This window comes from Muscardinus avellanarius (genome assembly GCF_963383645.1).
Source record: "Muscardinus avellanarius genome assembly, chromosome: 12".
Lineage (NCBI taxonomy): Eukaryota > Metazoa > Chordata > Mammalia > Rodentia > Gliridae > Muscardinus > Muscardinus avellanarius.
In genome coordinates, this window is record NC_137798.1 from 66,445,500 (window position 1) to 66,468,985 (window position 23,486).

A 23,486-nucleotide genomic window follows, 5' to 3' on the forward strand; every position below is an offset into this window, starting at 1 on the left:
TAACAAGCCAAAGCATTGCAGTCAACTGTGAGCTTATCAGATGCCCTGGTTTTACATATGCATGTGCAAGCACAAACACTCATGTGTGCACATCCACAGGCACCCACACACTTTCTCTTATTCATCCTTATATCTGCATTTCTTAACAGAGTGCCTGGCACAAATTTGCCATGCTACAAATGTTTGTGTGGAGTCGCCCAAATTTATATGCGAAAGTGTGTCAGACACTCCTTATAACATCTTAGGAGGATACAAAGCTGTCAGATCTAGCTCTGACCTCCAAGAAATGCTTGATGCACTTGAGAGCAAAAGGCAAAAGCACAGGGCATTGAATGATGGTGCAGGGTTCTGGGGGTTAATGTGGATACTGTGCACTGATTGAAGGACAAACGAGGCGAGCCCTGTTGGCTCAGAGGCCGGCAGATGCCTTTGCATGAGGAGGCACTCTGTGTGGTTTGGTCTGGGAAGGTGAGAAGCCATTCCAGGTGAGGGAGTGACGTGAGCTGAGCCCTGTGGGGAGATGCTGTGAACATGGAGAAACACAAGTTTGTGTAGGGAGTGATAATTGTTATCTAGCAGAGGACGCTGGCCAGGTTTGGGCCGGGGGCTTACTGTGAAAGGCTGGGATACAGTCAGAGATATGCAACACATCCTGCAATTTAAAAGTCTGTTATCCTCAACACAAGATTCATTCACTTAATTAACCAAGGTCACACATATTTACTTATTTATTGGTTTGTTTTTTAGTACTGGAGGTTGAACTCAGGGACATTCTACCTCTGAGCTACATCCCCATCCCTGTTCTTTAGCTTTGAAACACAATGTTGCTGTGTTGCTGAGAGACCTCACTAAGTTACTGCAGCTAGCCTCGAACCTGTGATCCTCCTCCAATCTCAGCTCCCCAAGTATTGAGATTACAGGCATGTGCCACCACACTTGGCTACGAGTTTTTAACCTGAGAAAATAACCATGCCTTCCTCTTCCTGGAGAGCCCTGGCCACAGCTGACTTCTAATCAATAAAAAGTAACCCACAAAGCAATCTGGAACTGTTGGACTTGTTTTCTTCACTTGGAGTAATGTTCCCATGTGCTCGCCTGTGCGAAGCCCCTGTCATGCAGCGTGTTTGCAGCAACGGCAATAAAAACTCGAAAGAAGTTCGAGCCATCATTTAATAATCCAAAACATGGTCCCCAAGCTACCAGGCACAGTATTCTAGAGCTGAATGTTTACCCCCTACAGTCCCTGTCATCACTGGAGTCTGGGCAGTGTCAGGAAGAATGTTTGCAAGTCTGGTGTCCCATCCTGATGATCCTTTGATTCAGGGGAACTTCTTTTTCATGGTGCATGGCAGTTTTGCCTCAAGGAAGTCCAAGGGGTCTCATGAAAAGTCTCCTGTTTTGTTTAATTTGTCACAAATACAGGAAGACAGCCATTTGTTACTTATGTTGCTTTAAGTATAAAACTTTATTTTAAAATAGTTTCTGTTAAGAATCTCTTACCTGTAGTTACCATGGAAAGCCAAGTACACCATCTTTGTGTTCACCTTGGAATTTACTCATTCAACTCCAAGAAAAGTTGGAAGGTTTTGTCTGAGGAAATTTGACTCTTTGATCTCTCATGAGTTAGAGCTTCAGGAATGAAGTTTACTCAAGTGGATTAGAAATAGTTTGTGATAGAGAAATCACTGTACCTATCAATCATGGAAAAATATCCTCTACTGGTTTGATCCTGAGATTCAGTCATTGCCTACAAAACTTTTTCAAGACTTTTTTTTTTCCTAGCTAGCCTTTTTTTTTCTGTGTCTTTAAAATACTATTTTTTGGCCAGGCGTGGTGGCGCACGCTTGTAATCCCCACGATTGGGAGGTTGAGACAGGAGGATCGCACAGGTTCAAAGCCAGCCTCAGCTGGCTTAAGAGACCCTGTTTCTAAATAAAATATAAAATAGGTCTGGGAGTATAGCCCGGAGGTAGAAGGCCCATGGGTTCCATTCCCAGTACCACCAAAGAAACAAACAAACAAACAAACAAAAAAAAAACCACACTATTTTTTGGAGGAAGAGGTAAAGCAAGCTTTTAGTAGCTATAGAATTTTTTTTATCTTTTGCTTTGATGGTTTGATGGTTTAAGAGATTCTGAATGCCACAGTTTACATTGCTGTGTTTTATGTTCAAGACTGAAGGTTGAAAATCGGTTCTTAAAGGAAGCAAAATTAAAGCGAGAGGGAATTTTCTAATTGTTTTATAGACTCCTAGAGTTTTGCATGAGTATACAGTTGATCTGGGAAATAGGAGGAACCAGCATCTTTTACAAATCAAGTGAAGCAGAGAAAGTAGACTAGAAGACCAAAAAGAAGAGAGAGGTTTTCAGGCCTTTTTGATCAGACTATGTTCATGTTAAGGAATAAATTTGCAAGCTTTGGGCAGCAGCTAAGATAGAAACTTGTAGAACTGAATCAACTCTGTTTTCAGGGGCAAATGGAGAATGTTTATAGATGGCTTGTACTTACAGGGCGTGCACTGATCCACTGTGATCCTTGTGATCAAAAGTGGATGTGAGGAATTTTTAAAAACTCAGTCTGTATAATTGCTAAATACCTACTTTCAAACAAAGAAGGAGAATAGCCATACCCATGGCTAATGATTGCAGAGCCCCAGGGAATCCCAGAATGTGTCTGCCTGTGAACTGTGCCAGAGTTGACTAGTTAGTGGTAGTTGCTAAAATAAAATCTGTTTCGGTTAATTAAGAATTTGACAATGAGATTAGCATGATTTGTTCTAAAGAGGCTGGAGGAAAATCTATATGTGTATGGCAGAAATTGCAAATAGAAAAGGAGTAAAATTTGGCGGGAGTGTGATTTTTCTGTAGCTGCTGGCCAGTATAATCCTATATATGTGTAATTTTAAAACACAAAAATAGGTTTTATCCCACCTCTAAAATGTATATACAAAAGCAACCATGAGCCGTGTGTGTGTGTGTGTGTGTGTGTGTGTGTGTGTGTGTGTGTGTGTGTGTGTGTTTTGCTGGGGATTGAGCCCAAAGCCTTGTGCACTGTATGCTAGGCAAGTTCTCTAGATATATCCCTACCCGAGCCCTAACCTTTCTGCAACCTTCTTTTACCTTCAATCTGGACACAATCTTGGGTAAAGAGTTCTCAGGTGAATTCCATGTGATTAAGAGTAGAAGCATATGATCCTTTTCTCCAGAGGAAAAAAAATCACTAAATTCTAAAAAAATTATACAAGATGTTCATGGTCCAAATGAAAGACAAACAACTCACTTTTTAAAATAAAAGAGCACAAAATTTGAACAGGCATTTTCTCAAAAGTAGAAATATGAATGAGCAATAAACACGTGAAGACATGACTCAAGGTTTACAGAAATTAAGGAAATGCAAATTAAGGTCATAGTAAAATATTACCATTGCAGCTAAAATGAGAAAGACCAGTAACACTAAATGTTGGGGAGGGTGAGGAACACTAGAATTTTTCACTTTACTGGTGAGAATGTAAAATGGTATCACTGTGAAAATGGTCTGTGAAAATGGTTTCTTACAGAACTAAACTTACATCTAGCCTCTAACCTGGCAATTCGTTTCTTATGCATTAACCCAAGAAAAATGAAAACAGATCTCTGAATGGAACAATTCCAAGCATGGCTGATTTTTTTTTTCCAGGTCTGGGGATGGAACCCAGGGGCATTTGAACTCCCAGCTATACCCCTGCCCTATTTTTTGTTCTTTATTTTGAAACAGAGTCTTACTAAGTTGTGGAGGGCCGCACTAAGTAGCTGAGGCTGTCCACCAGCGACAGTCTCAGCCTCCCAAATGCTGGGATTACAGCGTGCACACCATGCCTGGCTATCGCATGATTTTGAACAACTGATGTTATAAAAGAATAGAGTATATATTTGAGCCTGACATCTGAAATATTTTTCTTTGAGTGGTCCACAGAGGATGCATAGAGAACAGAATAGAATCCTCTCATGCCATTAAGTTCTGCATCTCACGATATTTATATGATGAGTCAGTGTTACTTATTAGTTTATTTTAAAGCTATGCTACTAAATATATACAAATACCCGGGTATAGTGGCTCATAGGTGTAATCCCAGTACTTGGGAGACTGAAACAAGGAGGGTCCCAGGTTCGAGGCCACCCTCAGCAACTTAGATTTTGTTTCAAAAATTAAAAAGGGGTTTGGAGTATACCTCAGGGGTTGAATGCTTCTAGGTTCAATCCCTATTACCAACATACACACACACACACACATGAACACACTTATATTCTGCTGGTGAAACAAACCTTTCATCATGATGTGGTTATATCTGTTTGTTTCTGATGATACAGTTGCTTTCCCAGCATATTTTACCTGACATTAACAAGGCTACTCAGCATTTCTTTTGGCTAGGATTTGCCTCGCATCCTCTTCCATTCTTTTACTTTCTGCTTTTTTCTACTTGTGTTTGAGGTTTACGTCTTATAAATAGCAATCACTTAAATTTCCTTTTTTAAAAAATTGATTGAGACTCTTCTCACCACTGTCTTTCAATTTCATTTTCCCACCTCTGCTGGTTGGGAATATAGAACCTTTTTCAAGTGGTTATAGTTGGAATTTTAACATGTCTGTGTAATGAAACCTAAAGTTAGCTGCCCCTGTACCCTCCTACTGAGCAGTATAAGCATCTTACAACCCTTTTATCTCTAGTCAGCTTCCTCCTGGCATATGTGCAATTGTGTGGTACTGTAGGATTTTTTAAAGATATCTTCTTCTGACACTATATGAGCCATTATTACCACCTTATTCTGTTATTGTTTGTTTATGTACTACATGTTGACAGATTTTTGACTCAACATTTTCTTGGTGCTGTAGCTCAAACCTCCTTTTGAGATTATTTCCTTCTTTTTGAAGAATGCCCTTTAGGTTTATTTACTAAAGGTATTTAATGGTGAATTATCTCAGTTTTCTGAAACATCTTCATTTGGCCCTCATTCTTGAAAGCTAATTTATTGTAACATTGAGTAAGAGGGGACTTGACTGACCATTTAGCTCAGCCTTTTCATTTCGAGGGAAAGCCTGCCATAAGGCAGAGAGAAGGCTAGACTTTTCCAGGGGCCCTCTTTCCCTCAGGATAAAGCATGATTTCCTAACCTTGTCCTGAAGATGCCTCTGTCCATTCATCTCCATGCCAGGATCCTCAACGTGTACCCTATTAACCTCTGAGAACATTTGCACTAGAGAAGTTGGTTTTCTAGGTGTTTCCCAACACGGACATACCTGGGCTTAGGTTATTCTTTCTCCTCAAAGCTCTCTGCTCATCTTGGCCCAAGTCCTACTTTTTCATCATGACACTTTTCCTGACCACTGTGGGCGCTGTGAGGTCTGGCTGTGAGGCCTGGCCAGAGGAGGTTGAGAACAAAGGACTTCTGGAAAGGCAGGAAAATATCCCTAACCACTCCCCTGCCCCTAGCTCCATAAGTTTACCTGTCTTGGTCTGCTGTTAAAGCACCACTTTTTCAAGTGGTTATAGTTGGAAGTGATTATAGAGGACGACTGCCTTGCCCTCTCTTCTAACATCCCATTAAAAGTCTCTAGTCTGTAAGGAAGAGGGCTCCTGACTCTTGTGGACTCTCTTTCTGGTCAGTTGCCTTCTCCCAGGTTTTATTTCTGAATAAAATCTGTCCCTGCTGTCAGGCTGTGCTCCTGTGGACCCCATATTTTCTGTCAGTCACCTCAGCTTTTGGGGATCTGTTCCTGCCCCTTCCTCCTCTGACACCTGTAGATGGTACTTAACTTTGGGTGCTTGGTGCTTCTCATCTCTTCATAGGGCATCCAGGTCAGTGGTCTGCAAATCATTTTGATCATGGAGCCATCAGTGAGCATTTGCTGAGCATGTTCTTCATATATATGTATCTTTTTAAAAATAAATTGTGTATATAAACTTAAAATACCCACAAAGTGGAATGAAGATGATGAGAAAGAAATCAATGGAAGGCCCACTAGTCTCTTCTCACACTCAGCAATTTGAGATTGAGAACCTTCTCAGAGTGCCCCCCATCCTTCCTACGATTTGAGAACCTTCTCAGAGTGCTCCCCCATCCTTCCTACGATTTGAGAACCTTCTCAGAGTGCTCCCCCATCCTTACTATGATTTGAGAACCTTCTCAGAGTGCCCCCCTTCCTTCTATGATTTGAGAGCCTTCTCAGAGTGCTCCCCCATCCTTTCTATGATTTGAGAGCCTTCTCAGAGTTTTCCTCTATCCTCCCTATGATTTGAGAATGTTCTGAGTCCTCCCCCATCCTTCCTATGATTTGAGAGCCTTCTCAGAGTGCTCCCCCATCCTTCCTATGATTTGAGAACCTTCTCAGAGTGCCCCCCATCCTTCCTACGATTTGAGAACCTTCTCAGAGTGCTCCCCCATCCTTACTATGATTTGAGAACCTTCTCAGAGTGCCCCCCTTCCTTCTATGATTTGAGAGCCTTCTCAGAGTGCTCCCCCATCCTTTCTATGATTTGAGAGCCTTCTCAGAGTTTTCCTCTATCCTCCCTATGATTTGAGAATGTTCTGAGTCCTCCCCCATCCTTCCTATGATTTGAGAGCCTTCTCAGAGTGCTCCCCCATCCATCCTATGCTTCGAGAGTCTTCTCAGTGTGCTTCCCCCCATCCTTCCTACAATTTGAGAGCCTTCTCAGAGTGCTCCCCCATCCTTCCTATGATTTGATAGCCTTCTCAGAGTGCTTCCCCCATCCTTTATACTATTTGAGAACCTTCTCAGAGTGCCCCCACATCCTTCCTATGATTTGAGAGCCTTCTCACAGTGCTCCACCATCCTCCCTATGATTTGAGCACCTTCTCAGAGTGCTCCCTCATCCTTCCTACAATTTGAGAGCCTTCTCAGAGTGCTCCCCCATCCATCCTATGCTTTGAGAGTCTTCTCAGTGTGCTTCCCCCCATCCTTCCTACAATTTGAGAACCTTCTCAGAGTGCCCCCACATCCTTCCTATGATTTGAGAGCCTCCTCACAGTGCTCCACCATCCTCCCTATGATTTGAGCACCTTCTCAGAGTGCTTCCCCATACTTCCTATGATTTGAGAGCCTTCTCAGAGTGCCCCCCATCCTTCCTACGATTTGAGAGCCTCCTCAGAGTGCTCCCCCGTCCTTCCTATTATTTGAGAACCTTCTCAGAGTGCTCCCCCATCCTTTCTACAATTTGCTGTTTGGGGCCCTAAATAATGGATTTACGGCATGTATTTGACCATGATGGTGTAACTACCACGTGTTAAGGTGACTAGGTCAACCTGACCCATATATTATCTTAATTTGGGGCAATACTATATATCTTCTTATTGCGTTCTTCCCATTCTTTATGCCCTGTCTCCCTTTCACTTGGTTCAAAGCCTTCACTAGTTCACAGCTGCATTGTCCTCCTTCAGAGAAGCCGCCCTTGATGTCCCCATGTCTGGTTAGGGCTCCTGCCCTTGCACATTCCATGGGAATGTTTTATGAGCATAGTAATAGCTATGTGGAGTCAGTCTCCCACATTAGCCTTTGAGTTGCTGGAGGTGTTACTGCATCTTGTTTATCATTGTACCCCTACTTTCTATCACAGTGTCCAGAACTTAGTCTCGGTTAGAGTAGCATAGGATGGAGAGGGAAAAAAAGAGGTGAGGTGTCCTTAGAACCTGTATTAGGCTCATTGCAGGAGATGGTCTGCTACTCACTGCCCCAAATAGGGCACAATACCTCCTCGCTAAGAAGTGATTTGTGTACTGAATGACAACAGGGTTGAGAGGTTTGTTGCTGTTCATTTTCCAGCAGAATCCCTTGCAATGTTTTGGCCCATTGTATGTTTATACTATGTTGTTTACTAGATTAAAATAAAAGTCTTAATTAAAGTTAAAATATCCAGACTTTTGTTAATATGATGTATTAGGTTGGTACCAAAAATACTACAGAAGATGAAGGCATTTTTCACTCTTTTTCCACTATCTGGAATATTTGTGTACGATATCTATACATCTAAATAGATATAGACATATAAATATATTCACCTACTTTTTCTAGAAATGTATAAACTCTTACCCTAGAGTGTAAGCTGGGTTGGTCTGTAACAGAGAAAGAACCCTTTGACATGACTTTAAGAAAAGAGGGTTCGTTTTTCCTCGACCACTGGAACGTCTTCTTTCTGGTAGCAGAGGGGCAGTAGCACTGGATTGCAGAGGAGGTACTTGATCACAAATCAAAAAATCTACCCATTAGAGGTTCAATGACTGTCACTCACAAACTTTTTTTTTAATACACTGTTTCTTTTTCAAAGAAAATCAAACAAGTTTAATTTCTCCATCTCTTTTTAATTTTATTTTGTTCCTCTTTAAGGCATAGTAAAAGTGTCAAAGAATGAGCAAAATGCCACCTGGCAGCCAAGATACATGCTTTTAAGTCGTTAGCTTCTAACAGGGAGTAGCCATATAATACAAATAACATTTGATTAAAGTAGGTATCTTCTCGCCTTTTCTTTAATGATCAAAAAGGCAGTACTCACAGGAGTGCTGCCGGAAATTTAGTGTGTGATAAAGGTATTTCACTGTCAGTGTTCGGGTTTAATTAGTCTGTTTACATTGGGTGTCAGTGCAGCAGTTTAAAACTCATAGTGAGCCAGGAGGCAACATTGCTTTCGTTCCAGCCACGCAGATGGAGAGGAAATGACCAGTCATCCTGCTCCTCCGATATCCTGCAAGGCTTTTCTAAACTCATAAACCCAGAGCTTGAGAGCTCAGAAAGGACCTTAGAAAGCTACTACTGGAAAAGGGGGGGAAAATTGAAAGGGAAATGGAATAAGCCAAACTAAAGGGTAGGATCCTTTTAGTTCTCAGCAGGAAGCACATGTTTATCTGGAAAAGATTTTGGTTGGACAGGTTGTTTGTATAAGAATCTTTTTTGTGTGTGAGGAAGGAAGACCAACCTGGGCTTGGAGGCCAGGGTGGGGGTAGAGTGAGCCCTCCCTAAGCTTCAAGTGAATGAGAACAACAGAGATTTCCAACAGAAGAGAACTGCCTTCATAGGGAGGATCTGCTCACACTATTGGATTATTTTGAGTGGTGATGTGCTCCTTGGGTACGATGTGGCAATTAGATGGTGATGTTAGTATTAAGAATGCTAGCTATAAGAAAAGAAATAACAACTTACAGAAACACATAGAAAGATGTTTTGGGTAGTAAAAACTAATTGGCAAAGAAGCACATATAGTGTGACACCATGAACTTAAGACTGTGTATCTACGTAGTACACATAGTTGACATGTTCACCAAAGTATTAAGGGATATATGTAAGTTTAAGATGATTTTTTAAATTAAATTTTTCTTTGTAGTTGGCTGTGTCATTTGCAGTTTTCATGGTGATCACATATTATCTTTATAAACAAGAACAACAAAAGAGCAAAAACAGATCTTTAGTGGGTACTAGAGATTGAACCCAGGGGCGTTCTATAACTCTGAGCTACACACCCAGCCTTTTTTATTTTGAAACAGGGCTTCATTAAATTTCTGACAGGGCCTCATTAAATTTCTGACAGTCTTGCTATATTGCTCAGGGGAAATAGCTCGGGGACAGTGATAACAGGTCATGAACCTGCTATTCTCTGCCTCAGCCTTCCAAGTACTGGGATTGTAGGCACACGTCACTGAGCCCAGTTAAAGACCAGGTCCGTCGGGCGTGGTGGCACACGCTTGTAATCCCTGCGCTTGGGAGGCTGAGACAGGAGGATCGCGCAGGTTTGAAGCCAGCCTCAGATGGCTTAAGAGACCCTGTTTCCAAATAATATATATATATATAAAAAATAGGTCTGGGAGTGTAGCCCAGAGGTAGAAGGCCCCTGGATTCCATTCCCAGTACCACACACACAAAAAAGAAAGAAATAAAATAAAATAAAATAAAAAACCAGGTCCTACATGTTGCTTCTGCTTTAACAAACTAAAACTACTTTATGGCTGCATCAGTCTCTTACATTACATTTAAATTGTTGTCAGGAAGATAGGAGCCCATGAGTAAGGCACATTCTCAGTTAAATTTAGTAGAGAAGGATATAAAAAAGTAGTTCCAAATAATTGGAACAAACTTCCATTTTTAAGCATATGAAACCAAGACGTGTAATATAACTTACACTTAGAACTGACAGTACTGCTGTTTTGAGATAGTTTTCAGATAGAATGGCAGCAGGAGTCATCATGGGGTTGTATCCCCAGATGATCCATCCCAAACTGGATAGAACAGGAACTCTTTTCCCAATCATCCTGAAGCCTAGTGTTGATGATCCACCGAGGAATATTTAATTTTCCTTTTTTAATAAGTGAAAGATGAAGAAGCATCAACTGGGAGTCTATTTTTGGATTAAATCAATGGAAGAAAATGAAATACTTATCGAATCACATCAACAGGGTAGGGGCTCTTAACATCTTTACAGAGAGGAATTATAGGGTTCTTGTAACTGATAATAGAAGACAGGGGATTTCTGTCATTAAGGAATATGTGCAGAAAGGAGTAGGTACAATAATATTTGAAGATTATCATTATAAAATAATCTGCTTAAATTTCATTCCACAAAGAGATTGAAGAAGCTCAAATATAATATATGGCAGTAAAGTATAAATAAGTAGTGAGGAAAAGGATAAATATTAGTGTGCTACTATAGCAGATACCACGAATTCCCTACCCATATTTCCTCTTACCCCATAAAAGAACACTGGAAATCCTGGGGACTTAATGGCCTCCTTCATGCCGTCACCAGCCAGTGGTGAATGGGAGCTGAAAGATAAATAACTAGTTTCTTTCTTCCCTGACTGTATTTACCAACTCCTTGAGATCCTTTAAAGGGGTTGACCCTGGACTGCCCACACTGGAAGCCTATTGAGTGATATATTAGTACGGGTTTTGTTTCCCTCTCTCTTCTAACTATAAACATTTGTTATTTCTGGGAATCACTTCTCAAATAAACTAGAACTATCTCAATATCTATGGGAAATTTGTTTTAGTATTCTATGTGGATATAAAAATTCATGGATGCTCAAGTCATTACTTCCTCCTGTGTAATTTAAATTATCCTTAGATTAGTTATAATGCCTAATACCATGCATAGTTGTTATACTGTATTGTTTAGGGAATAATGACAAAGAAAAAAGTTTGTACATATTCCAGATTCATAGTATTTTTGGTCCAAGGTTTTTGGAACCCAGAGATACAGAGAGCTGATTATGCTTGCAGCCTGCATTAGTTTTATGTTGCTGTGAGCAGAATGCCTGACAAGAACAACTTGGATGAGGAAAGGTTCATTTGGGCTCGTGGCTTCAGTTGATAGTCAGCTGGTTCCAAGGCAGAGCATGGTGGCAGGGCCAGAGAGTAGAAAAGAGAGAACAGGGATAGATACAGTCCATGGCCTTGCCACCACATGAGGGTTTGGGTGACATTTTTAATTCAAACCATGACTTCAAGGACAGTAGTACTATTATGAAGGAGAAAGAGTGGGTTAAGTAGATGGGAAGGAGGGTTCAACCCAACAAATGTCACGTTTTAGGTACCTTGGGCATATGTTGGAGAGATGCTGGGAAGCTACTTAGAAGCTAGAGAGGTGTATTTGTGAACCGTCAGTATTTAGGTCATTGTTAAAGTCAATGTATGAGTCTCTGAAGAGATGATTGAATACCAGAAATACCAGAAGGATGCAGTGTAAGGAACCTGAGACAAACACATATTTAGAGATTTGCTGGAAGAGAAGAGCCCATTAAAGAGACTAATAGGGAGAACTATATGACAAAGAAAAATGTTTGTACATGTTCAGTACAGATTCATATTTTTCAAAATATGAAAAAACATTTCATATTTCAAAATATGCAAAATATGCACCTGGGGATTGAGGTACTGTGGCTGGAGGCATGAACCCTCTCCTTCAGGCCTGGGAAGGGAGTTTGTACTCTGGAGTTAGGACAGCTCCCAGAGGTGATGCAGATGAGATGAGAGTGCATGGGAGCCCAGGACACTCATCGCAGTGTAGGGAGAGGCTCTTGTGGCTCTCAAGGGGACCCTGGTGCCATTCTCGAAGGTCATGTCCAGGAGTTTTATTCCAGTCTCCTTTCTGCTGGAGGAGGAGGCTGCCATGACTAGTGAAAAAGGGGTTCAGCTTCCATGGGTGCTGTGAACCCTAGTCCTACTCAAGAGAGTCGGCCTAGTGACCAATCATTTTCCCTTTTCCTTTTGCCAATGTCAGTGGTCCCTTCAGTTCACAGGACTACAGGTGTTTGTGTGGGCTGAGCTTCCTGGGGGGAGCCAGGTCCTTGAGTAACACCCACGTACCGCTCCTGTAGCATTCGATCTCATGACGCAGAGTCTAATCGCTCTCTCTGAATTTGGAAATTACCGTGAGTCATATCGTGTGTTCTTTTCAAAGAACACAGAAGATTCTGTGCTACACCTTACCCCCTGGGGGCTTTTGTTGCCACCTGTAAATGCCAAAATCTTTGGTGCCGCCTTGGTCTCTGGTGCTGGAACCCGGTGTCTATCTTGGTTCACCATGTTCTTCTTCCTTTTCTCCAATAATGGCTGCTCTTAGCCCGTCTTCTGTAATTAATCAAAGCATTAGGTATGTAACTCCCTTGATTCCCTCTTCACTCAACACCCATTAAATGCCCCACCCACAGATGTGTGTAGTTGTGATAAAGACTCATTTAACTTATGTGCTCGCATGATACATATCCTAGTCTTTCTCCCCAACCGGAATCCTCTGTGTTTTAGATTTTTATGCATCTTTTCTGCTTCAGACAGCTCTGTGACCGGATGGTGGCTTATTCAGGGTGTTTGACAAACAGGATTGTCTTGTCGAGTGATTTCATGACCTCTGAGAGATGAATTTTAGAGGCATAAATAAGCATAATACTTTCTGGTTCTTTCTTGACTGGTAACTTTTGGTTCACTCCAAAATTTTCTGTTTGTTTTTCTCACATTTGCTCCTTCTCATGTGCATAGATGATAAAACCCACTATCTCAGGAAATAGGAAAAGAGGCAAATGAGAGCGCAGTTCAGTGGTGCAACGATAGTAAACAGAACCTGGAGTCCTGACTCAGATCGTAGACTGCGTGACCTCATCTAACCTTCCTGTTAGGCCCTGTTTCCAGAAAATGTATTACTTTCCAGGGATACCAGGAAAGCCAGTGTTAATAAAGAATGCAATGCCACAGGGTCTTACCTAAGGAGCCTGGGAGTAAAAGCAAGGGAGCAGGAGACTAGTGTTGGTCCTAGCACTAACCAGCCAGATGAAGCTGCATTGTTTAACTTCTCTAGCATTGATTTTCTGTGTATATATGCTTTTTCTAGACTATTAAACAATTGAATTAGAAATCTTTTCTATTCCTAGAACTCGCAGTGTGAAAGAAGAGTTTTTAAATAGTTACAATAGATTACAGTCACTATCTGCCAGGTGCTTTTCCAGTAGTGATAAACTTATTAACTCTTGAGTTCTCAAAATGCTCTATGAGGAACATGTTCTTACTCTCCAAGCTCTACAGATAAAGAAACTGAGACATAGAATGCTAAATAGCTTGCCTGAGGTCACCCTGTTTATAAGGGGAAGAAGCAGGACTGACACCCAGGCGTCGGATCCCAGTGGCTCAGTCAGGGTGTGCTGCTGCCTGTGGTCAGAAACGCTGATCAGTCGTCTCAGCTCAACGCCTTAAAGACAAGCTACAGAACAGGCACAGTCACAGAGCCTTTACTGTTCAGCAAACCCAGCTCCATGGAGCTCAGTTGTATTTTATGTAGAATAAAAAAGTGATTGTCTTTATGCATTTTATATCAGTAATTCTTTAAATTACAAAGTATGATGTCATAAATTTTCTCCCTATGAATTAATTTGCTTACATGATTTGGAAATCAAAAACTCCAATCCAGGCTTTCCTTTGTCTCACATTGAAGTGTTTCAAAAGTACTTTCTCATACTCCTGCTGTTGGAATGTAAAACCTTAAGTTTGGGCAGGTAGAACAAAAGTCTAGCAAGTATGGAGTGTTTGCTATTTTTGAGATGAGATAAAATCATTTCATAGGGATTTCAAAGATATAGTCCTCCTTTGCAGAGCTTCACATGGTCAACAGAAATTTTAGTCCAGCACTTTTTGCAAAGTAAAAACTTACCCTTGGGTGGTATGGTGGCTCCTAGTCATTTGAGCTCTCCAGAGTTTTCAAAACCAGGGTGTGGGATAACAATCAGCCTTTTGTTTTGTTTGTTTGTTTGTTTGTTTGTGGTACTAGGGATTGAACACAAGGGTGTTCTATCTCTGGGCTATGTCCCAGGCCTATTTTTTGTTTTTATTTTGAAATAGGATCTTACTAAGTTGATGAGGACCTTGCTAAATGGCTAAGGCTGACCTAGAACCTGTGACCCTCCTGATCAGCCTCCCAAGCACTGGGACTACAGGTGTGCATCACATCATACTTGTTTAAAAATCAGGTTTTGTGAAATAGAATTTTAGTTAAAAACAGTCTTCAGTCGGGCATGGTGGTTCATGCCTATAATCTCAGTACTTCAGAGGCTGAAACAGGAGAATCACAGGTTCGAGGAGAGCTTCAACAATGTAGAGAGACTCTCATCAACCTAGAGAGACCCTGTTTCAAAAAGACCAACAATTAGCCGGGCGTGGTGGCACACGCATGTAATCCCCGCACTTGGGAGGCGGAGACAGGAGGACTATGTAGGTTCGAAGCCAGCTGCTTTGGCTTAAGAGACCCTGTTTCCAAATAAAAAAGTATAAAATAGGTCTGGGAGTGTAACCTGGAGGTAGAAGGGTTTCCAGGAACCCCAGTACCACCAAAAAAAAAAAAAAAAAAAAGACCAACAATTAAAAAGGGTCGGGGTATAGCTTGGAGGTAGTGCCAAAAAAATATATATAGTTAATCTCCATCTTCATTATATCTGACACAATTGCTCTATTCCTCCTCAAGGGAATGGCTCAGCACCACCAATCCTGGAGAGAAGAATCCAGGGTGTAGGGCTTCTGACCTCTGGAGGCTGGAATGTACATTTCCCCAGGGCACAGCCAGCTTCCTATTTACTTAGAGGCACTGGGCACCTCAGGAGCCAAACAGAAGTTCTGACGCAAGATTTGGCTGCAGAGCACGTTAGGGTTGCCTGACGTGTCCCGCCACATTGTGATCTGAAAGATTTCTTAAAGCCCCGGTTGGTTGAAAGCATAACAAGACTAAATGGTCTTTCATGGTCCTTTTAACTCAGTCCTAAGTAAACAGAAGGCCAGTGCTAGTGAGAGAAGGAAGCGCTCTCTGTACTCTGACTGGGAGGCAGGCTTCCAGGCTACAGTGGGTGAAGGGAACCAAGTGGGAGAGCTCTTTCTTCCTGTGGATGGCATCAGTCAGGAGAGTGGTGACAATGGAAGACCTTGGAAGCCATGGGGACCCTGATATTTCATGCAGCCAGCCTTGGAATTTCAAATTCTCAGGTGTACTGTGTGAGTGTGTGTGTGTGTGTGTGTGTGTGTGTGTGTGTGTGTGTGTTTTATTTATGCTGGGGATTGAACCCAGAGGCATTCTACCCCTGAGCCATAATCCTAGCCCTTTGTTGTTGTTGTTTTTGTTGTTGTTAAGTTGTCAAGGGTCTTGCTAATTTTCTGAGGTTGTCTTCAAACCTGTGATTGTCCTATGTCAGCCTTCCAAGTTCTGGGATTAGAGGCGTGCACCACCACATCAGGCTATGTGTTTGCTTTTTAAACAAATGAGAAAGGCGCATGTGCCAAAGAATGCAGACAGGGAAAGAGTGAAGTTTAGAGTCCACTAGCACGTTTGAGGTGTGTGGGTGGCACCTGGGACAGAGATTGAGGAGACATAGCCTACAGGGTCACCCCAGACTGCTCTGGAACAAGTGAGGAGCACTTCTCCTGGCTCAGAGGCTGCTTTAGGCTCTGAGGCAGATGGGCAAAATCTAAGTTCACTAACTGAAAAACAAAGGGAAGAGGATTCCAGGAGGGTCAAAGGCGATGTGAGCAGTGTGGTGGACAGCTATAAGGAGATTCTTGCTAAGGCCTTCTGGTTAGAGGGAATCAACTGGAAAATTCACAAGACATGCTATGGCTATGGCAATCATTATTTTAAAAAAAGGACTCATTTCATGAAATATTAAAAATGCAAGTGAGCTGACCTTTTAGCCAATCTTTATAGTATTAAAGGATTTAATAAGTAAGTTCTTGATAATTAGACCCCTAGGGTGAATTTAATTTGCATCTAGGTATGATAAGTGTTCAGTAATTCAATACAGGTCTTGCTTTGGCCAGTGTTGAACTGGACCTCAGGCTGGTGGTAAAGTAGGCAGGGTATAGGGTGATGCCCTTAGCCTAATGCCATCACCTGCCAACCAAGGAAGATTAAAACCTGCTCACTCTGAGGTTGCACAGTGACTTCCGCACGTATTGTGAAGGAGGCCAGCACAGTATGGTAACTTATGGTTGTATGTTACCCTTGTCCAAAATTGCATGTACCTGTCAGCAATATTGATTATGATGCTATCCTCACAGGGCTGAGGCCAAGAATATATTTTATCTTCAGACAGACAAGAAACCTGAGACCAAAAGTAATTGGTGGCTTTCCCAAGATTGCTCGCACACCAAACACAAAGCGATACACATGCAATTTTGACTGTGCTAGAGCCTCTGAAGTCATTAGTTTCCTAGCCACATTCATTTGGACTATTTCTGCATTTTGTGCTTTAGGACTTCTCGTGTAGTGTAGACCCTACTTTTGTGTATGCACGAGGAGAGGAGATGCTCTGTTGCAAGTGGTCCTTCAACCTCAGCCTCCTGAGTTCCTCTAGGACTACAGGTTTGCTATTGCACCTGGCTGATTCTACTTTTTACTGGTGAAAGTGTAGCAGTTGATGTCTCAATGGCATATACATTCTTGCATACTGGTGTTTTTGTAGAAATGAAAATTCTTCAAATTGATTGTTAAATGTCAAAGTGGTCTCTTAAGAACATTATTCCCTAAATAGCTACTGTTGTTTTTTTTTTTTTAAAGCTACAGTGTGCCTGGTTCTGTGCTAAGTACTTTGAATATGTTATCTCATACATTCCCTGGAAAACCCTAGAAGGAAAGCAACTCCTAGTGTGTAGGCAAGAACCCAAAGGCTTAGCAAGGAAAAAGGGTCACTGTGGCCACAGCATCTGCCACCCAGCGTATACCCCAACTGACCTTTCTCAGAACGGTGCTTTAGCAATTCTTTTACAATTAGTTAATTTATGAGGCAGAACATGGTTTAGTTCGAGGTTCTTTTTGTTAGTAGGGATGGAACCCAGGGGTATTCTTCCTCTGAGCTATACTCCCAGACCTGTTTTATTTTTTATTCTGAAATAGGTTCTTCTTAAGTTGCTGAGGCTGGTCTCCTATCTCAGCCTCCAAGTACTAGGATTACAGGTATGTGCTACCACGCCCAGCTTAGCTCTTGGTTCTTAAGTATCCATCTTGGATAGAATTGGATGTGTTGGCACGTTTATTGGATATTTGTCCGTACCATTTTTTTTTTCTTTTGCAGTACTAGGGATTGAACCCAGGTAGATTCTACCTCCAAGCTACATCCCCAGCCCTATTTTTTTGTTTGTTTGAAACAAGGTCTTACTATGTTGCAGAGGGCCTCACTAAGTAGCTGAGGCTGGCTGTGAACCTGTGATCCTCTTGTCTCAGCCTCCTAAGTACTGGGACTACAAGCGTGCACCACCATGCCTGGCTATTTGCATGTATAATTTTATGAACTACCCTTCATACTCTCTGCCCTATTGTTACTGGCTTGGTCACCCTTTGTTCTTAGGGTGTCTACATATTATAAATAGTAGCCCTTTCTCATGTATCACAAATCTTTTATTCCCTCAGTTTTTTTCTTTTAATTTTCTGCTTTGTGTCTTTGTCAAATAGAACTTTGAATTTCTTAAATTGCAAATCTGCAAATCTGTGGGGATTTTTTTTTAATAGTTTCAGGGTTTTGTTATCCCATCCTAGGAATATGATATTTCTTCTGTGTTTTCTTATTTTTCTATAATTTCCTCCTTAATGTGTGTTTGAGATTATTTTAGAAATTGAGTACAAAGTCGTAGCCAGAGAGGGAGAATAAGTTCTGGGTTATACTGCACAGAGGTTGATTATAATGAACAATAATGTGTCATATAATTAAAAATAGAGGAGAGGATTTTGAGTGTTGTCATCACAAAGAAATGTTAAGTGTTTGAGATGATGGATACCCTAAGTATCTAAGTTGATAAATTTACAGTATGTAAATGTCCTGAAACACTGTACTATACCTCATAATGTTGTACAATTATTATATCAATTTAAAAACCAGAAAAGAGAAAAAAGAAAAAAGAGAAATCTTTTATTTCTTCTAGGCTTTAAAATTTATTAGCAAATTATACTTGCATGAGTCTTTAAATTTCCTTTGCATCCATGATTTATTTAAAATCATTATTGAGGAAGTAAGTTTTATTTTATTAATCACCAGTCTCTGTATACATTCAAAAATTCTAACATAATGAAATGGAAGACATCATTTACTATCTTTAGATGGCACACAGTTTCCAGTGTTTTCAGATTAGGATCCTCATTTAGGAATATTTCTTTTTCTTTTTTTTTTTTAATTATATTTTATTGGTGCACTGTATTCATACATCATAGTGGGATACAAACTTTTGTAGACATACATGCACACATCGCCCAGTCAGCCCCCACCCGCTCCCCACCCCATTCTCTCCCCATCCCTCCCTCCCATGCTTGGCTTAGTGGTTGACATCTAGTATTATAACAATTTATCCAAAATTAAAAATGATAATCTCACATAACAGTTTCATTTGTCTGATGCCAAGCTTTTGATGATTTAAAGATAACATTTCAATATTTCTTTTTGCTTTCTTTCTTACCAGAGAATTTTTTTTTCTGTTTTTTTGGTGAAACTATCATATATTTATATATTTATTTTTCAGAAAAAAATCTATCCTAATATGGAATATGAATTCTAGATACCCAAAACGATCTTGAAGAAGAACAAAGCTAGCAGATATATATTTTCTGATTTCAAACCATATAAAGCTACAATAATTGAAACAGTGTAGTACTGTTCTAAAGGCAGATATATAAACCATTGGAGTTAAATAAAAGCCTAGAGCTAAATTCTTCCCTATATTGTCAAGTTATTTTTGACAAGGTTTCCACGAACATTTGGTGGTGGAAATAATATTCTTTTAACTAAATATTGTTGAAAAATAATAATTACATGGAAAAGAATAAAATTGGACCCTTACCTAATCCCACATACAAGTATTAACTCAAAATAGATAAAAGACCTAAATATAAATCTAAGACTATAAACTTTTAGAAGAAAATCTGGGTCATAAAACCTCACAACATTGAAATTGGCAGTGATTTCTTGGATATGATTTCAATGGCACAGGCAACAGAAGAATATACAAACTCCCTAAAAAATAAAAAAATATTGTATATCCAAAGACAATGTAAACAGAGTTAAAAGTTACTAATAGAATTGGATAAAATATTTCCAAATGCTATATCTGAAGGTATATTAATATCCCAACTAGAAATCCTAAAAATGAACAACAATAAAGGCAAACAATACAATTTAGAGATAGGTAAAAGACTAACATAAATAATGAATCTCCACAGATAACCAATCTTAGTTGTCTGTTGGATGGAAAATCTTGTTTCTCTGGTTCTGGTGAGTGTTACCTATTTCTTCTTTGTAGTTAATCTCTTTGAGTATTTTCTCTAGCGCTGGTTTTGAAGACATAAATTCCTTCAGTTTCTGTTTGTCATGGAAGCTTCTTATTTCTCCATCTAATTTGATAGAAAGTTTTGCTGGATAGGAAATTTTTGGCTGGAAGTTGTTTTCTTTCAGAGTTTGGAATATGTTACTCCAAGCCCTTCTGGCTCTCATGACTTGGTTTGGGAAGTCTGGAGTGATTCTAATTGGTTTGCCTCTGAATGTCACTTGGCCCTTTGCTTTTGTTGCCTTTAAGATTCTCTGCTTGGCTTCCACATTGGTCATTTTGACAATTATGTGGCGTGGGGATCCTCTTCTCCGATCCTGTCTAAAGGGAGTTCTATAAGTTTCCTGGACCTGTGTATCAACCTCTTGCTCTATGTTTGGAAAATTTTCTGCTATTACTTCCTTGAAGAGATTGTTGATCCCTTTGGTTTCACTTTCTTTTCCCTCCTCTATTCCAATTATTCTTAGGTTAGCTCTCTTAAGATGGGCCCATATTTCTTCAATGTCAGATTCCTGCTGTTGGATATTTTTTTCTAGATTAGAAACTATGCGTTCATTTTTGGATTGCTCATCTTCTAAGAGCGAGATTCTGTTCTCCATGTGGTCTAATCGGTTGTTTGTGCTTTGAATTGAGGCCTTTTCTTCATTAATTGCATCCTTTATCTCTTTTTGGCTCTCTCTGAGTTCTTTTCGAAGCACCTCTATTATTTCTACAGTTATTTTCCTGATTTGATCTTCTAGAAATCTCTGATTTTCTGTTTTATCAGGTTCTGATGTTGTGGGGTTGTGGGCGGCATTCATTGCTCCAATATTATTCCTCTTTCCCATGATTTCGGATGTTTGTGCCTTCTCTGGGTTCTTCCCTTGGGTCACTATGACTTCACTTAAGGTGTTCTGGATCTCGAGTCAGTAGTATCTCAGACCCCACTACTCCTTTACTGGGTTTTATCACAGAGTCTCTGACCCAGGGAGTCAATAGAGGCTGCTTTAAACTATGGGGGGTGCCAGGTTGCACGTTCTCCTATGGTGTGATATCTCTGCCACCACCACTCCCTCACTAGGTACAGTGAGGTACCTCACTGTACCTCAGTGAGGTACAGTACTGGGATTTCTCCTCTGTGGCCCGCAATTTGACTCACTGTTCTTGAGTACGCAGATGTAGCTGTACTGGATTCGGCGAATTCACTGCTGCTGCCGCCGCCGGTGACAATATGGCGCCGCGGCCACGCCTTCGGCCATGAGGCTGGCGTATTTTTTCTTCTCTGGTTTTGATTTCCACTCTGAATCCCTGCAGCGTGTGCTGAGCTCAGCCACTGGGAGCTTTAAGTCCTCTCTGCGCCGAAAGATCCCGCCTGGCTGTTCCGCAGCGGCTCACCTCGGCTTGCTGTAGCCGTCTGATGAGTTCGCCGCTGCCGCCAGCAGTATGGCGCTGCTGCCGCGTCCTCGGGCGCGTGTGTCTCCTCTGTGGCCCTGAGCTCTGTTCTCAGTCCGCTTTCTCTCTGGAGCCTGGTGTTTTTTTTGTTTTTCTGGTGATGGTGTTTTCTGGCTATGAAAGGCGCTGTATTTGTGGTAATGGAGATTGGTTGTTAGCAGAGCTCTTAAGCCCCGCTTTTCTCGGTCGCCATCTTCCCGGAAGTCATTTAGGAATATTTCTAACCTCATTTTAGAAAGTGCCTATCCTACGTGACTTTCTACCTAGTCCTGGCTAACAGAAGTGGTTATCAGTACAGAATGATAGCTTTTGGGCATGACTCTCATGGCCTGTCCTGTGGACAGTTCTCTCATTCAGTTTATAGGAACACCAGAAGTAAGAAGGGAAAATAATGAGAAACTGCCTCACTGGTCATCATATAGCCCATAGCTAGGCTTGAGCTTCCAAACAGCATCCAGACGGGATCACATGCTAGAGCCTAGGACCCCTGGGAAACTCATGGTCTTGCTGGGGCACCAACCAATATAGCTGGTTATAACCAGAAAGTGGGATCCCAGAGTTGAGATAGACCCAACCTTAAATGTTAGCATCCTAAGGTCATTGGGAAAGCACGATGGTTTTCTAAGATGTGTAGAAGAAAGAATTTGGGGAATATTTGAACTGTCAAACTTTCTCATTTATTAAGTGCAGCTGGATGAATTACACATTTCTCTCTCTCTCCCTCCCTCCCTCCCTCCCTCCCTCTCTCTCTCTCTCCCTCTCTCTCTCTCTCTCTCTCTCTCTCTCTCCCCCTTCTCTTTCAATATCTAGCCACTCTCCAGAGAGACCGAATCTTCAAACATTTTACCAGGAAGCGCCAAAGGGCTATGCGAAGGCGGGTCCACCAGGTCAATGGACACAAGTTTATGGCCACGTACCTGAGGCAGCCCACCTACTGCTCGCACTGCAGGGAGTTTATCTGGTAAGAGGGCCACTGGCTCCCCCTCCTTCAAGCCTTACCGTGCTAGAGGCTTCCTTTGTTTATGTATGATTTCTAGAAAAAGGAGTACTACTAAAAATTATGTTTAGGGTTTGATTTTTGCCTCCTTTTCTAATTTGTTGACCCAATAATTTTAATCTCATTACAAAAAAATCTGATTTATAGATACTAGTTTTAGAATCATTTCTTTTTCCAATAATTTTGGTAAAGGTGATAATGAACTGGTCAAAAAGCAGAAATTAAAGAAAGAAGCCAGTGAGTCAATAAGAGATAATTAATATATTAGATAATCAGCCCAGAAGAAAGAGAAATCAATAGTATTGTTTTCAAGAAAGCATGAATTATGTGATGAGTTATGGGAATTAGTTGTTGCAAGAAAATCCAACATTCAGTAGTTTTCAGCCTTATGGTACATAGCAGAGATCCTTTATCATAATCTAATCTCTGCCAATTAGGAAATAACGTAATTAAAAGTTGAAAAGATCTAGAGATTTGGGACAATATTTTACAAACACAAAACTAAAATAGTCTAAGCAGCAAGAAATAAATCTAAGCAACAGTTATCTTTAGTTAAAGAAAACATTAAGCTTATTTACTATATTTGGAGGCAAATAAAAAAATGCCCCTTACGTATACACATGTGTACATCCACATATACACCATTGCAGAAGGAGAAAGTTTAGCAGTATGAAAGAGATCCATGTTTTGTAGTGCAAACTTTAAGAGTGTGTGTGTGTGTGTGTGGGTGTGTGTGTGTGTGTGTGTGTTTTACTGGGGGATTGAACCCAAGGACAGTCTAGCTCTGCGCTACACCTGAGCCCCCCCCCCCTTTTTAATTGGTGCATTGTAGTCATACATCTTAATGGAGTATAGGGTCTTACTATGTGGCTAAGGCTGTCCTGTAACCTGAGATCCTCCTGTCTCGGCCTCCCAAGTCTTGGGATTACAGGTGTGTGCCACTATGCCCTGGCTAGACTTTAATAATTTTATTTAATAAGGGTTGAAGCACTTGGTTCAGAGTAATTTTTTAGTATTAAATCAATTACTTTGTACTTTGTTATAATTACTTTGGATTTCTATCTTTTAACAGTAAGAAACCAGGGTTTCTTAGTGTTTCTGGCATTTTAATTAAGAATAGCGTCTCGAAGTCCTAAATGGGCTATTGATATAAAGCCTAAAAATACATTATAATGTTTATAAAGTCTTTAAAAAAGGATTCCCATAGCATTTCCTATTAGAGAAAGGAGCACCATGGTGCCCTTTAGCC

General features: G+C 40.8%; 1 protein-coding gene across 1 annotated transcript in view; it reads left to right on the forward strand.

Moving 5' to 3' along the window:
* Positions 1-23,486, forward strand: part of PRKCH (protein kinase C eta) — a gene marked incomplete at both ends in the record, with an annotated part of 253,977 nt that overhangs the window by 105,098 nt on the left and 125,393 nt on the right. The window contains one exon of the mRNA XM_080706972.1: positions 22,051-22,201. Within this exon, the coding sequence (XP_080563098.1) occupies positions 22,051-22,201 (151 nt within the window). The remainder of the gene's footprint in view (positions 1-22,050; positions 22,202-23,486) is intronic.